Raw genomic sequence first — 15,294 nt, forward strand, 5'->3', positions numbered from 1 at the left:
TATTCTCTGCATTTTAATATTATTCATAAATTTGTAGAATGAGTAGGTTGTTTATTGACTAAATTATAATGTTTCTTTTATAGAGCCATGCAAAGTCACTGGTTTATATATATATATATATATATATATATATATATATACCAGTGTTTATACACAAAAAATGTAATTTGTGTTAACTTCACCTTGCAGGCATCTTTAAAAAGTATAGTTTAAAATAATAATAAACTATGTATTTTAGAGCATTTCAGATTCATAGCAAAATTGAATGGAAAGTACAGTCATCCCTTATACCTCCTGCCCCATATATGTAAAACCTTCCCCACTATTGATATCCCATACCACAATGGTACATTTGTTAAAATTTAGAGTGACACATCATTATTAACCCCAAATCCATGATTTACATTACATTAGATTTCATTGTTGATGTTGTACATTCTATGGTTTGAACAAATGTGTATATATATATATGTGTATATATATATATATATATATATATATATATATACCACTGTATTACCATATAGAATAGTTTCTTTGCCCCCCAAATCCTCTGTGCTCTGCCTATTTATCCCTACCTCCCCTCCAAACAACTTTTTACAAGTATTCTCTTAACTGTCCCGTAGTTTTGCGTTTGTCAATGGTTGGTATCATGTAGTATGTAGATTTTTCAATTGGCCTTTTTCACTTAGTAATATGCATTTAAGTTTTTTCCATTTCTTTTATTTTTATTTTTTTTAAAGATTTTATTTATTTATTCTTGAGAGACACACAGAGAGAGGCAGAGACACAGGCAGAGGGAGAAGCAGGCTCTCTGCAGGGAGCCCGACGTGGGACTCGACCCCTGGACTCCAGGATCATGCCCTGGGCTGAAGGCAGGCACTAAACCCCTGAGCCACCCAGGAATCCCCTTTTCCATTTTTTTTAATGGCTTGGTAGCTCATTTCTTTTTAGCACTGAATAATATTACCTTGTCTGCTATACTATACTTTATCCATTCACCTGCTCAAGGCCACTTGGACTGATTATAAGTTTTTGTAAGTATGAATAAAATTTCTATGAAAATCCATGTGTAGATTTTTATGTGGACATTAGTTTTCAGTTTATTCGGGTAAATACCAAGGAGTATGATTGCTGGGTTATGTGATGGTAAGAGTATGTTTAGTTTTGTAAGAAACTGTCAAACTATCTTTGAAAGTGCTGTACTATTTTGCATTCCTACTAGCAATGTATGAGTGTCCCTGTTCCATAGTCTCATTGGCATTTGGTACTGTCAGTGTTTTGGACTTTGGTCATTCTAATAGTGGTATCTCATCACAATTTACAATTTTCTAGTGATACACGATGTTGAACATAGTTTCATGTGCTCATTTGCCATCTATATATCTTCCTTGTTTAAGCTTTGTCCATTTTAAAAAATTTATTTTATTTATTTTAGAGAAAGAGTGTGAACAGAGGGAGGGGTAGAAGGAGAGACTGATGCAGTCTCCCTGCTGAATGGGAAGCCTAACTTGGGGCTCAGACTCACAACCCTGAGATCATGACCTGAGCCAAAACCAAGAGTTGGATACTCAGCTGACTGAGCCACCCAGGTACCCCAGGTCTTTTGTCCATTTTTAAATCCTGTCCTTCGTTTCCTTATTGTTGCGTTTAAGGAATTCTTTGCATATTTTGGATAACAGTCTGTTATCAGATGTAGTATTTGCAGATTTTTCTCTAAGTCTGGTGGCTTGAATTCTCATTCTCTTTGCATTGTCTTTCTCAGAGCAGAAGTTTTTAGTTTTAACGAAGATTGTTTTTCTCATGGATTGTTCCTTTGGTGTTGTATCTAAAAAGTCATTGCCTGACCCAAGGTCATCTGGGTTTTCTACTATATTATCTTCTAGGAGTATCATAGCTTTGTGATTCACATTTAGGTCTGTGGTGCATGTCAGTCAATTTCTGGGCTCTCTGTTCTGTTCTGTTGATTTGTCTTTTTTTTTTTTTCCCCCTAATACCACACTGTTTTGATTACTCTAGTTTTATAGTAAGTCTTGAAGTCAGGTAGTGTTAGTTCTCTGACTTTGTTCTTCTCCATCAATATGGAGTTGGCTATTTTGCCTCCCCATATAAACTTAAAAATCACTTTGTCAATGTCCATAAAATAGCTTGCTGGGATTTTGACTGGGATAGTACTGAATCTACAGGTCAGTTTGTGAAAAACTGACATTTTGACAATATTGAGTTTTTCTATACATGAACATGGAATATCTCTCCATTTATTTAGTTCTTCTTTGATTTGTTTCATTAAAGTTTATAGTTTTACTCATATAGATTGTTGTATACATTTTCTGTTAGGTTTATTTATAAGTGTTACAATTTGGAGGGTGCTAATGTAAATGATAATGTTTTTCATTTTAAACTCCACTTGTTCATTGCTATTACATAAGAAAGCAGTTGACCTTTGTTCACTAATCTTTTATGCTGCAATCTTGCTATAATCACGTATTAATTAGTTCAAGGGTTTTTTTTTAATTGATTCTTATTTTCTACATAGACAATCTTATCATCTGTGAACAAAGTTTTATTTCTTTCTTTCCAATCTGTATACCTTTTATTTGTTTTTGTTTTTGTTTTTGTTTTTTTTGTTTTTTTTGTTTTTTGGTCTTATTGCATTAGTAGTGAGGACTTCTAGTTACAATGTTTAAAAGAAGTGTTGGTGTGTTGGTAGGGAACATTCTTGCCTTTTTCCTGATGTTAGTGGGAAAGCTTTTATTTTTTTCACCATTAAGTATGATATCTGTGCGTTTTGTAGATGTTCTTTATAAAGTTGAGGAAGTTCTCCTGTACTCCGAGTTTGCTAACAGTTTTTAAAACAAATAGGTGTTGGATTTTGTCACATGTTTTTCTGCACCTATTGATATGATTATGTGACTTTTTAAAATAGCCTATTGATGTGATGGATTACACTAATTAATTTTTGAATGTTGAATCATCCTTGTATAACTGAGATAAATCCCACTTGGTTGTGGTGTATAACTGTTTTTTATAGTGTTGGATTTAATTTATTAATATTTCATTGAAGATTTTTGCTACTCTCTTCATGAGAGACATTGGTCTGTAATTTTCTTTTTTTGCAATATCTTTGTCTGATTTTGGTATTAGGGTAATGCTGGCCTCTGAATGGGACAGCAAGTATTCTCTCTGCTTCTAACTTCTGGAAAAGATTGTAGAGAATTGGTGTAATTTCTTCCTTAAATGTTTAGTGGAATTCACCAGTGAACCCTTGTGGACCTAGTGCTTTCTGTTTTGGAAGTTATGAATTTTTGTTTCAATTTCTTTAATAGCTATAGGCCTACTTCAATAGTCTATTTCTTCTTGTGTGAATTTTGGCTGATTGTACCTTAAGGAACTGGTCAGTTTCATCTAGGTTACCAAATTTGTGGATATAGAGTTGTTCATAATATTTCTTTATTATCCTTTAATGCCTCTGGGAGCTATAGTGATGCTCCTTCTTTTATTTGTGATATCAGTAATTTGTGTCTTCTCTCTTTTCTTAGTCTGGCTACAGGGTTATCAATTTCATTGATCTTTTGAAAGAACCTAATTCTGGTTTTGTTGATTTTCTTTATTGAGTTCCTATTTTCAATTTTATTGATTTCTGCTCTAATTCTTATTATTTTCTTTGACTTACTTTGGATTTAATTTTCTCTTCTTTTTCTAGTTTCCTAAGGTAGAAGTTTAGATTATGGATTTTAGATATTTCTTTTTTTCTCATATATGCATTTAGTGCCTTAAATTTTCCCCCAAGCATTACTTTCTCTGCATCTTACAAATTTTGATAAGTTGTATTTTCATTTTCATTTAGTTTAAAAGGTTTTAAAATTCCTCTTGAGATTTCTTCTTTGATCCATGTGTTATTTAGAAATGTATCGTCTAATCTCTAAGTATTTCGGGATCTTTCAACTGTTATTGGTTTCTAGTTTAATTTACTTTAGCCTGAGCGAAGACATTGTATGATTTCTATTCTTTTTTTTTGTATATATTTTTTATTGGAGTTAGATTTGCCAACATATAGCATAACACCCAGTGCTCATCCCATCGAGTGCCTCCCTCAGTGCCCATCACCCAGTCACCCCAACCTCCCGCCCACCTCCCCTTCCACCACCCCTTGTTTGTTTCCCAGAGTTAGGTGTCTCTCAGGTTCTGTACCCTCACTGATATTTCCCACTCATTTTCTCTCCTCTCCCCTTTATTCCCTTTCACTATTTTTTATATTCCCCAAATGAATGAGACCATATGATGTTTCTCCTTTTCCAATTGACTTACTTCACTCAGCATAATATACCCTCCAGTTCCATCCACACTGAAGCAAATGGTGGGTATTTGTCATTTCTAATGGCTGAGGAATATCCCATTGTATACATAGACCACATCTTTATCCATTCATCTTTCGATGAACACTGAGGCTCCTTCCGCAGTTTGGCTATTGTGGACGTTGGTGCTATGGACATTGGGGTGCAGGTGTCCTGCCATTTCACTGCATCTGTCTATTTGGGGTAAATCCCCAGCAGTGCAATTGCTGGGTTGCAGGGCAGTTCTATTTTTAAACTCTTTGAGGAACCTCCACACAGTTTTCCAGAGTCGCTGCACCAGGTCCCATTCCCACCAACAGGGCAAGAGGGTTTCCCTTTCTCCACATCCTCGCCAACATTTGTTGTTTCCTGTCTTGTTAATTGTCCCCATTCTCACTGGTGTCAGGTGGGATCTCATTGTGGTTTTGATTTCTATTTCCCTGATGGCCAGTGATGTGGAGCATTTTCTCATGTGCTTGTTGGCCATGTCTATGTCTTCCTCTGTGGGATTTCTGTTCATGTCTTCTGCCCACTTCATGATTGGATTGTTTGTTTCTTTGCTGTTGATTTTAATAAGTTCTTTATAGATCTTGGATACGAGCCCTTTATCTGATATGTCATTTGCAAATATCTTCTCCCATTCTGTAGGTTGTCTTTTTTGTTTTGCTGACTGTTTCCTTTGCTGTGCAAAAACCTTTTATCTTGATTAAGTCCCAATAGTTCATTTTTGCTTTTGTTTCCCTTGCCTTCATAGATGTGTCTTGCAAGAAGTTGCTGTGGCCAAGTTCAAAAAGGGTGTTGCCTGTGTTCTCCTCTAGGATTTTGATGGATTCTTGTCTGGCCTTTAGATCTTTCATCCATTATGAGTTTATCTTTGTGTATGGTGAAAGAGAGTGGTTTATCTTTGTTTACGGTGTTTATCTTTGTTTATGGTGTAAGAGAATTCTGCACGTGGCTGTCCAATTTTCCCAGCACCATTTATTGAAGAGACTGTCCTCTTTCCAGTGGATAGTCTTTCCTCCTTTGTCGAATATTAGTTGATCATAGAGTTGAGGGCCCATTTCTGGGTTCTCTATTCTGTTCCATTGATCTATGTGTCTGTTTTTGTGCCAGTACCACACTGTCTTGATGACCACAGCTTTGTAGTACAACCTGAAATCCGGCATTGTGATGCCCCGGCTTTGGTTTTCTTTTTCAATATTCCCCTAGCTATTCGGGGATGATTTCTATTCTTTTAAATTTGTTAAAATGTGTTTTATGGCCAGAATGTGGTCTATCTTAGCAAATATTTCATGTGAGCTTGAGAAGAATGTGTAATTTGATCTTGGTGGATTAGGTAGTCCATAGATATCTGATAGGGGGAGTGTTAAAGTCTCTAATTGTAATAGTAGCTTCATCTATTTCTCCTTGCAGTTCTATCAGCTTTTTTTCTCATGTATTTTGACACTCTGCCATTAAGCACATACACATTCAGGACTGTTATATCTTCTTAGAGTACTGACTCCTTTACCATTACATAATGTTCATTTTTTTAATTCCCGAAAAATTTCCTTATTCTGAAGTCTGCTGTGTGAAATTAATATAGCTATTACTGCCTTTGTTTGATTAGTATTTGTATAGTGTATCTTTCTCCATCCTTTTAATCTACGTGTCTTTGTATTTAAAGTGGGTTTCTTGTAGTCAACATATGGTTGGGTCTTATGTTTTGATCTGTTCTGACAATCTCTTTTAGTTGATATATTTAGTCATTTGACTAATTATTATTACATGTTTGATTTATGAAAATTATTTTGATAATATTACAATAATGTTTATCTTTCCTCAGGGAAGAGCCTGAGGCCCCATTTCCTCCAGAAACAAATGTAGAGGTAACATATTGCCTATCATTTCTTCGGGTAGCCTGATTGAGACCCACAAGTAAAATAGGGACCAAGGCATCCAAATAGGAACTCATGTTGAGGCAAAAGGGTGTCAAGTCTAGGTTGGTGTCCTGTTCCACAGGGCCTAGATCTAGTGTAGGTTGTGGCTGGAGCCATTTGCTTCTCTGGAACTGACTAACCTGGTACAGTTTCATGTTTTGGAATCTAGAGCTGAGCTTATGAGAGTGAACTAATAGAACTCTAACTCTGAAATCTTGGCTAAGTTACCACAGAGGTCCCTGGAGGAGATGGATTAATGAAAGTCTTACCTAAGTAATGGGCCTGCATTCCACAGCAGAGTGGCACTGACTGTGGATTGACAGATATGTCCATATGTGCCCATTCAGTGTGCTTTGAAGTATAACAGACTATTCTGGCCTGAGTAAACCCCTGCGATTCTTGGACAATGAGGGGGATGGGGATGGGGAGAAGACTTTAGAAGGAAGAAACTGGACTTTCTGCTAATAAAGGCATATGTGATCTTGAGCAATGAATTTATACCTTGAACCTGTCAAATGTCACACGGATTATACTTTTAAAAATAGCCAGCCATAGGTCACCCCCTGAGAACCTGTGGTAATTGTTTTAATTGATTAGGCATAAAAGAAGCACCAAAGGAGGTGTATCATGGGGTGGAAGGAATTTTGGTCAAAGAAAATAGGAGGGAGAAGTGGTATTATAGTCCCCTCTACTCACGAGGCTGACGTGCATTCCAGTGTGTGTACTTCACCGGCTCAGACTTCTGCCCCGATGCTGTCTTCCAAGTGTATTCTCCTGTATCATTTTGGTCTTGAAGAGCTATCCAAAAATAGCTGTTCTTCGTTTTTACCACGCTACTGATCAAACTGGTAATAAAAGCCTGTTCAAACCTTAAAAATGGAAAAAAGGAAATGGTTATAGTAAATTTCTGGGCAATAAAAAAAAATGTCATTAAAGCATAATGAGGTGCACAAAATGGCACCAGGGTAAGCATTTCTGATGAATTCTTCAGAACATGGAGCAGAAAAATACTCAAAGACCCTGAACATTACTAATACATGCCAAATGTCTGTGCAATTCCCAGAAATAGATGAGTGAGGAAAATTTGAGTCTCAAAGACAAGGCTTAATTCTTTCAAGGAATAGAGTCCAGCTCCAGTTTCAGAGTATAGTTGGTAAAGTCCATAAAGCTAGCAAAATATTTCTTGGCACAACATGTCCCTGTTTTGTAATTAGGCTACAAAGCACATACCTTGCCATAATGTTTGTGCGGTGGGGAAGAGGAATGAACATTGCCAACATGGAGTTCACATGCACCCACCCAGCATACTTGCCTAGTGAGAATGGAACAGAGATTTGAGTAGCAATTTTATGGCTCCCAAATTAGTTTGTTCACAAGCACATGGAGTCATTGGCTTATTTAAATGTGTTCAGATGTGTGCATTCCCTGAAGATAAATTTAAAACCCTAGGAACTAAACCAAGGATGTACACCCACTAATATTTTTCCCACACGGCTGAGTGAACTAGTGTTCATTGATTGGTGGCAGTTCTCCTTTCCCAACATGAATGCATCAAAAGTGGAATCTGGAAAATTTGTATATATGCTTCCACATGAATATCTAATAGAAAAATGTGAGGATTAAAATTTGGCACTGAAATTTTAAACTAAGATGTAAACTACCTTGAAAAATTTATTTTCAACACATCTGAAGGTTTTTTTTCTTTTTTTTTTAGATTTTATTTATTCATTCATGAGAGACACAGAGGGAGGCAGAGACACAGGCAGAGGGAGAAGCAGGCCCCCTGCAGGGAACCCGATGTGGGACTTCTGGGACTCTGGGATCACACCCCTGAGCTGAAGGCAGACGTTCAACCACTGAACCACCCAGGCGTCCCACATCTGAAGTTTTGAGGAAACACATTTCAAACAGTGGTGACTTTTGGCCAGAACTGCTGAGTCAGTAAGAAAGGGTAGACCTGATGAGATTACCCAGGAAACCCAGGAAAGCAAATTAGATGTTTTCATCCAATTCTGGAATTTTTTCATTAGCATGCATACTTCAGTTGCTAAGGGAAACAAAAGCAATGGGGTCGTTCAAGAGTTCCAAAGAGTTCCAAAGGAAATGGAAAGAAGAGAGAAAAGAATACAAAGAACTAAAGTTTTTAACTGCCTTATGAACATCACTACCAATATTTAGTGATCTTAGGCACCCATGATACTCCTCTTTGCAGAGCATATGGATTTTTATTACGCTTTAGTAAATATTTTCTGTACTCTATTAATAATCGAAAGAGCACACATTTGAAATTAGAAAAGTTCTTTTTTAACCAGATTGCAGTGGCAGAGTTTTATGTAAATGTGTTTCAAAAGGAAAGTACATAAAACTAAACATTATCTAGATGCTATTGTAATTTTCCTTATGCTTTCAATGGTTCTTGCTCTCATAACTTAGGATCTGCTTTTCCTTCTCTTCTCTGAGACAGAGTTGCATTGTTATCATGCCCAGCCAGTGCCTTTGATTGCTGTCTTAGGAGGCCAGCAAGGCGCTTCATCATGGAGGCTATGGCCAGACCACCGTTACTGTGCTGGTTCAAACCCAGGAGATATTACTGGTTCTTCCATTACCTTGTACTATGGCATTTATTGGATAAGGGAGAAAAAACGTTGTCTGTGAACTTGGCTACTGGTGTCACTCTTCATAACAACATTTTGGTTTTGTTCCCTGTTGGTTTTAGATTTATTTAGTCTACTCTGATTTGCTATTTTATCACTATTAATGATTGCTTAAAACAATAGAACCCCCCCAAAAAAACAACAAAAAAAATATAGAAACCTTGTGCTTCTTAAATTAGCAAGTATCTTTTAAGTAGTTGCTTTTAACACTCATATATTAGATCCTAAAACCTTCAAATCAGGACTCTAGTTTTCTTGGTACAGTTTAGAAGGTATCATTGTTAATAAAGAAATTCAGGAAATATGTCTTTCTTTTAAATCATATATTCTAAAAACTTAACTTTAGATCATAGCATGCAGCCTTTGGAGTGTCTGTTTCCAACAGATAAAGAAGTAAGAGGACATTTTATATTTGTTACCACTCACTATTTGGTCCCAAACACTTAAAAGTGTTGTGAAACTCTCACTTACAGTAATAGAGCAGATGATCTTTTAAAGTCTTTTTCTTTTTTTTTAATTTGGACTTTTTGTCTGGTTTCAGTGGATTATATAATTCAAATGTTGCTGTGACATAAGACAAAAAGTAACCATATATACATATTTTTATATTATTACTTGAACCAGAATAACATATTATATCTAAGGAATTCAGTAAAGTAAAAATTGTTATTTTTTAGAAAAACAAATTGCATATGTGTAACTACTTATAAAAAAATCAAATTTTTAGGGAAATCATTCTTAAAATCAGAAAAATAATGTTTTCCAATCAACTCCTTAAAAAAGTTAAGAAATCAAATGTGCATTTTCAATGTAAATAAGAAAAATATATCTTGAATTTCCATCAGTTTGATGAGAAATTGTTACTTATGGTGCTAAACTTTACATTTTAATTTTAAAAGTGCAATTTGAAGGCAGCAATACATATTTTTGGGATACATTGGCAAATTTTTTCATTTCAAAATAAATTTTACATTTAAAAAATTCACACTTCAAAAGGAGATATTGTGTATTTGAATCTCTAACTGAATATATTTCTTTATCCATTTAGCCAGTGACAAAATGTAGCTGAAAAAAAATATGTTTCTTGTCTGTGAGTAACACAACACTTAGCAGTGTTTGTATTACCTAAAATGAGAAATAAGAAAAAAAGTAATGAACTGGAGTAGCTTCACTAGAGAGCTTATTTCACTTAAAAAAAAAAAAATATATATATATAGTGATACTTTTACATACAGTGATCCACTTAGGAGGTATTCAACTTTGAACTGAATAATTACAATGGGATTTCTTTTAATAACATAATTGTTAACATTTTTAATACCATATTCAAATAACTGACTCTATTGCTGAATGAATAGTTGGATTCTTATTTTAATACCATTTACAAAAATTAACTGAAAAATCATAAATTTCTTTCTTTTTTTTTTAAATAAAGAATAGAAATAGAATATTAGTAGCTTTAAAATGGGAGACATGCACATGATTATTACTACAAGAAGTTTTTGGTGGCATTCTTCAAGGACCTGAGATATTAAGTTTTTGGCTGTTGTTTATTTCAAAAGACTAGAGGAGAAATAGAGACTTTAAAAAGATACTTAACATACACACAAGAACAAATTCCAAACTGTTAATGCCAGTTACCTTTGTTAACTGTTAATGGGAGAGAAGTGGGATTGGTTGGGAGGGAGGAGGAATGGCAGTGAGAGGGCACTTTCATTTTTTAGTTTATATTCTTCTGGCTTGTTTAAATTTATACCAATGAGAATGTTTTTATTGCATAATTTTAAAGAGGATAACTAAAATCTGTTTTTAAAAAGAATCTTAGGGGTGCCTGGGTGGCTCAGTTGGTTCAATGTCTGACTCCTGGTTTCGGCTCAGGTCATGATCTCATGGGTTGCAGGATTGAGCCTCATGTTGTCAGGCTCCTCACCCGGTGGGGAGTCTGCTTGAAGATTCTTTACCTTTGTCCTTCCCCCAACTTGTGGATGCTCTCTCTATCTGTCTCTCTCGGATCAATAATTCTTTTAAAAATGTATATAAAATAAATAAAAATAAAGTTAACTGCATTCTATTATTCTATAGAACTAATAAATACAGCAAAGTTCAAGACGCAGAGTCAGCACACAAAAATCAGTTGCATTTCTATATACTAACAATGAAGAATCTGAAAAGGAAACTACAAAAACAATTTTGTATATAATAGCATCAAAAAATACTTGGGAATAAGCTTAACTGAGGAGGCAAAAGACTTGTGCATTGAAAACTACAACATGCTGATGAAAGAAATTAAAGAAGACCCAAATAAATGGAGAGAAATCCCATGTTCATAGATTGAAAAACCAATTGTTTAAATATCTATACTACCCAAAGTGATCTACAGATTGAATGCAGTCCATGTTAAAATCCCAATGATGTCTTTTGCAGAAATAGAAAAATCCATCTTAAAATTCGTATGGAATTTCAAAGGATCCTGAATAGAAAAAAAAAAAAAAACCCAAACCAAAACAAAACTAAAAGAAAAAGAACAAAGCTGGTCTCACACTTCCTGAATTCAAAACTTACTGAAAGTACAATAATAAAAAAACGTGTGGAACCAGCATAAAGACAGACATAGATTAATAGAATAGAACAGAGAACCTAGAAATAAACATTTGCAAATAGAGTCAAATGATTTTCCACAAGGGTGCCAAGACCATTCAACAGGAAAAGGACAGTCTTTTCAACAATGATGTTGGGAAAACTGGATATCTACCTGTAGATGAATACAGCTGGACTCTTCTCACTTTATACCATTTACAAAAATTAACTGAAAATGGATCAAAAACCTAAACACAAGAGCTAAAATTATAACACTCATTTAAAAAAAGGGGAAATTTTCATGACATTTAATGTGGCAATGATTTCTTAGATATGACACCAAAAGCACAGGCAACAAAATAAGAATGGATAAAACAGACTTAATCAAAATTTAAAAGTTTGTGCATCAAAGGACATCAACAGAGTGAAAAAAGCAACTCACAGAATAGAATAATGTATTTGCAAATTTTGTCTCTGATAAGGGATTAATATCCAGAATATATAAAGCACTACTACAACTCAACAAAGAATAAACAGTCCAATTAAAAAATGGGTAAACGGATGCCTGGGTGGCTCAGCGGTTGAGCGGCTATCTTTGGCTCAGGGTGTGATCCCGGGATTCCAGAATTGAGTCCCACATCGGACTCCCTGTGAGGAGCCTGTTTCTCCTTCTGCCTATGTCTCTACCTCTCTTTCTGTCTTTCATGAATAAATAAATAAAATCTTTTTTACAAAAATAAAAAATGAGTAAAGGATTTGAATAGAAATTTCTACAAAGAAGATATACAGATGCCAATTAGCACAAGAAAAGACACTCAATGTCACTAATCATTAGGGTAGTGCAAGTTATAACCACAAAAAAATACTATTTCATACCTATAGGATGGCTATTTTATAAAAACAATATAACAAGTGTTGGCTAAGAGAAATTGGAGAAATTGGAACTCCTCTGCACTGCTGGTGGGAATGTAAAATGGTGCTGCTGATATGGAAAACAGTATGGCTGTTTCTCAAAAAATTAAAAATAGAATTATCATCCAGAAATTCCACTTCTGGGCATACTACCCAAAAGAATTGAAACCAGGGACTTGAAAGATATTTGTAAGTTCATTTTCACAGGAACATTTTTCACAATAGCTAAAAGGTGGAAGCATCTCATGTCAATTGTATGAATGGATAAACAAAATGTGGTATATACATATTAAGGAATATTATTCAGCCTTAAAAAGGAAGGAAATTCTGGGCAGCCCAGGTGGCTCAGCGGTTTAGCGCCTCCTTTAGCCCAGGGCGTGATTCTGGAGACCCAGGATCGAGTCCTACATCAGGCTCCCTGCATGGAGCCTGCTTCTCCCTCTGTCTGTGTCTCTGCCTCTCTCGCTCTCTGTATCTCTCATGAATAAATAAATACAATCTTAAAAAAAAAAAAAGAAGGAAATTCTGACACATGTTACAACATAGATTAACCTGAAGGACATTAAACTAGGTGAAATAAACCAGATACAATAGGACAACTACTGCATGATTCCTCTGATGTGTTAACTTGAGCAGTTAAACCTCATAGAGATAGAAAGTAGAATGATGGTTGTCCAAAGCTGGGGCAGAGGGAAATGGGGAATTATTATTTAATGGGTACAGAATTTTAGTTTGGGAAGATGCAAAAGTTATGGAAATGGGTGGTGGTGATGATTGTGCAATAATACAACTGTACTTAATGCCACTGAACTGTACATTTAATAATGGTTATAATGATACATCATATATTCTACACATTTTATCACAATAAATAATTAACTTCAAAAGTGTTCAGGGGGAAAAAAGTGTTTAGGGGGTACGTTGGTTGCAGGAAAATAGCAGAGCTGTAAAAATGCTTGAGAATAATGCACATTTAAACCTAGGAGAAAATAAAATATTCTAGGATTTTTTACTTTTGGCAAAATGCAAAAAATTAAATGTTATTTGGATTATTTTATACCAAATATTCCATATTGACTGATTCATGATATACATGCATTTATACAATTATCCATGGTAACTCTGGAACTCAAGTTTTGCAGTCATGCCCTATATGGAAGTCAAGTGCCCAGGTCTGAAAAAATTTTGTTAACAGTTAGCAAGAAAATAACATTCTGATATTCGCAATAAGGGTCTGCTTTTCTTCCTCTCTATTCCACAAAGTGTTAAATGTCCCAGACCAGGAGCAGTAGGTTGATAACGAAAGAAATTAGAAATTTGTAGCAGGTGGTTCTAATTGTGCCCATCATATCTGTCCTCAATTGTGCAGAAGAGTGGAAAATCAATTAGCAACTACAAGCTTGGGCACTGATGAGTGACAAGAGTGTCTTAAGTCAAACAGAAAATTGGTAATGGAAGAAAATGATTACCAAGACTGCTAGTGGACACTCCTGGATCTGAGGAGACTTTCCCTCTACTGTCCCACCTTCTCGACAAAAAACACTGTTGAAAAATTTTGTTGTGTGATGTCACTCATAGAATGAGGTGTAGTGTGGGTCTTTGTTTCTTACCTGATGGAGAATAAATGAATGAATGAATGAATGAATGAATGAATAAAAATTAAGAATGTGGGCCGTTCCTTTCCTCAACTTGTATGTCTCTGTTGGAGTCACTGCTTTGGATGTAGACATGTTTGCAAGGCAGTGTACACACGTGATAACTGTCTGGGAGAGATGCCTCTCTGGGGCTAATGGTTAGAACTGCAGGGGCTTGACGGTTCATTGAGTAGCATACTAGCACAAGGTCACCTGGGTGGGCCTATGGGGTTGTGGATGGAATGCAAACAAATTTAGCTATGCTATAGTTCTGCTTTAGAGCTAGACCATACATTAGTATTGGCTACTGAATACAGTTTATAAAAAATAAATCATTTAAAACATACTCTTGTATCCAGTTTTGGAGGAAATGAAACCAGGTAGATAACAGACACTTCCTGTTATTTGTAGGAAGTCTCCAGGATTCTGAGAAAATGAAGCATTTCAACACTAACAGATTTCTCCCCTACTTTGGTCACACTGGCATTATAGGTTATCTGTAATGTCACTTTGAATTTATCCATTTATTATGTTCTTCCACCTTCTTCACTTGTTTCATATTTCTATGTTCTATCTCCTAAGCTGTTGGCCTGCAAGTGGCACCTGGACAATTACACCATGCCTTTTATTTCTTTTGTACAGTATGCCAGTGTTGAACACAGTGCCTCTCACAATATAGATATTTAATAAATAATTTTCTAATAAATTCTTGACCATTGGTTTTTTGCCTTGTCAGATAGCATATGAAAAATAATTAACACAGTGTCAGGTATGTGACAGGTACTCAAGGAATATTACACACAAATAAAGAAAAGAAAGAATAAGACATAAGAGACAGGTGAAACGAATTAGACTTATTTTCTTTAGTGAAAAACATAATTACGTTATAATTAACAAAAGAGCATAGCTCCGTTGATCAGGCTCCTGAATAAAGCCCAATGTTGGCTCACTTACTGGAGGACTTCTAACCCAAGGTGTTCTTGAAGCCTTTTGGGTGGGTGAGCGAGTTGAAGATACAGGCTTCCTTTTGCCTGGCAGCTCTTCTGGGAAGAAGGAAGATAGAGCCCAAAACAACACTGTGACACACAAGGGTGGTGCTGTTCCTGAAGGAAGGGTCTCCTGAGCACAAAATGTCTCACTAGGCAATTTATTTTGCCAAGTGCTATCAATCCAGTCATGTGTGCATGTACGTGTGCACGTTCTGTGCATGACTTGGAGGAAAGACTGGGAAAGAAGGTAAGAGGTAAGAGTAGGAAAGAAATCC

General features: G+C 35.5%; 1 protein-coding gene across 2 annotated transcripts in view; it reads right to left on the reverse strand.

The window, feature by feature from the left end:
- Positions 1 to 15,294, reverse strand: part of PLA2R1 (phospholipase A2 receptor 1) — a 113,634-nt gene that overhangs the window by 45,197 nt on the left and 53,143 nt on the right. For both annotated transcript variants that reach the window (XM_025994185.2, XM_025994186.2), the window contains exon 11: positions 6,950 to 7,122. In XM_025994185.2, the coding sequence (XP_025849970.2) occupies positions 6,950 to 7,122 (173 nt within the window). The remainder of the gene's footprint in view (positions 1 to 6,949; positions 7,123 to 15,294) is intronic.

The sequence above is a fragment of the Vulpes vulpes genome, chromosome 3 (assembly GCF_048418805.1).
Source record: "Vulpes vulpes isolate BD-2025 chromosome 3, VulVul3, whole genome shotgun sequence".
NCBI lineage: Eukaryota > Metazoa > Chordata > Mammalia > Carnivora > Canidae > Vulpes > Vulpes vulpes.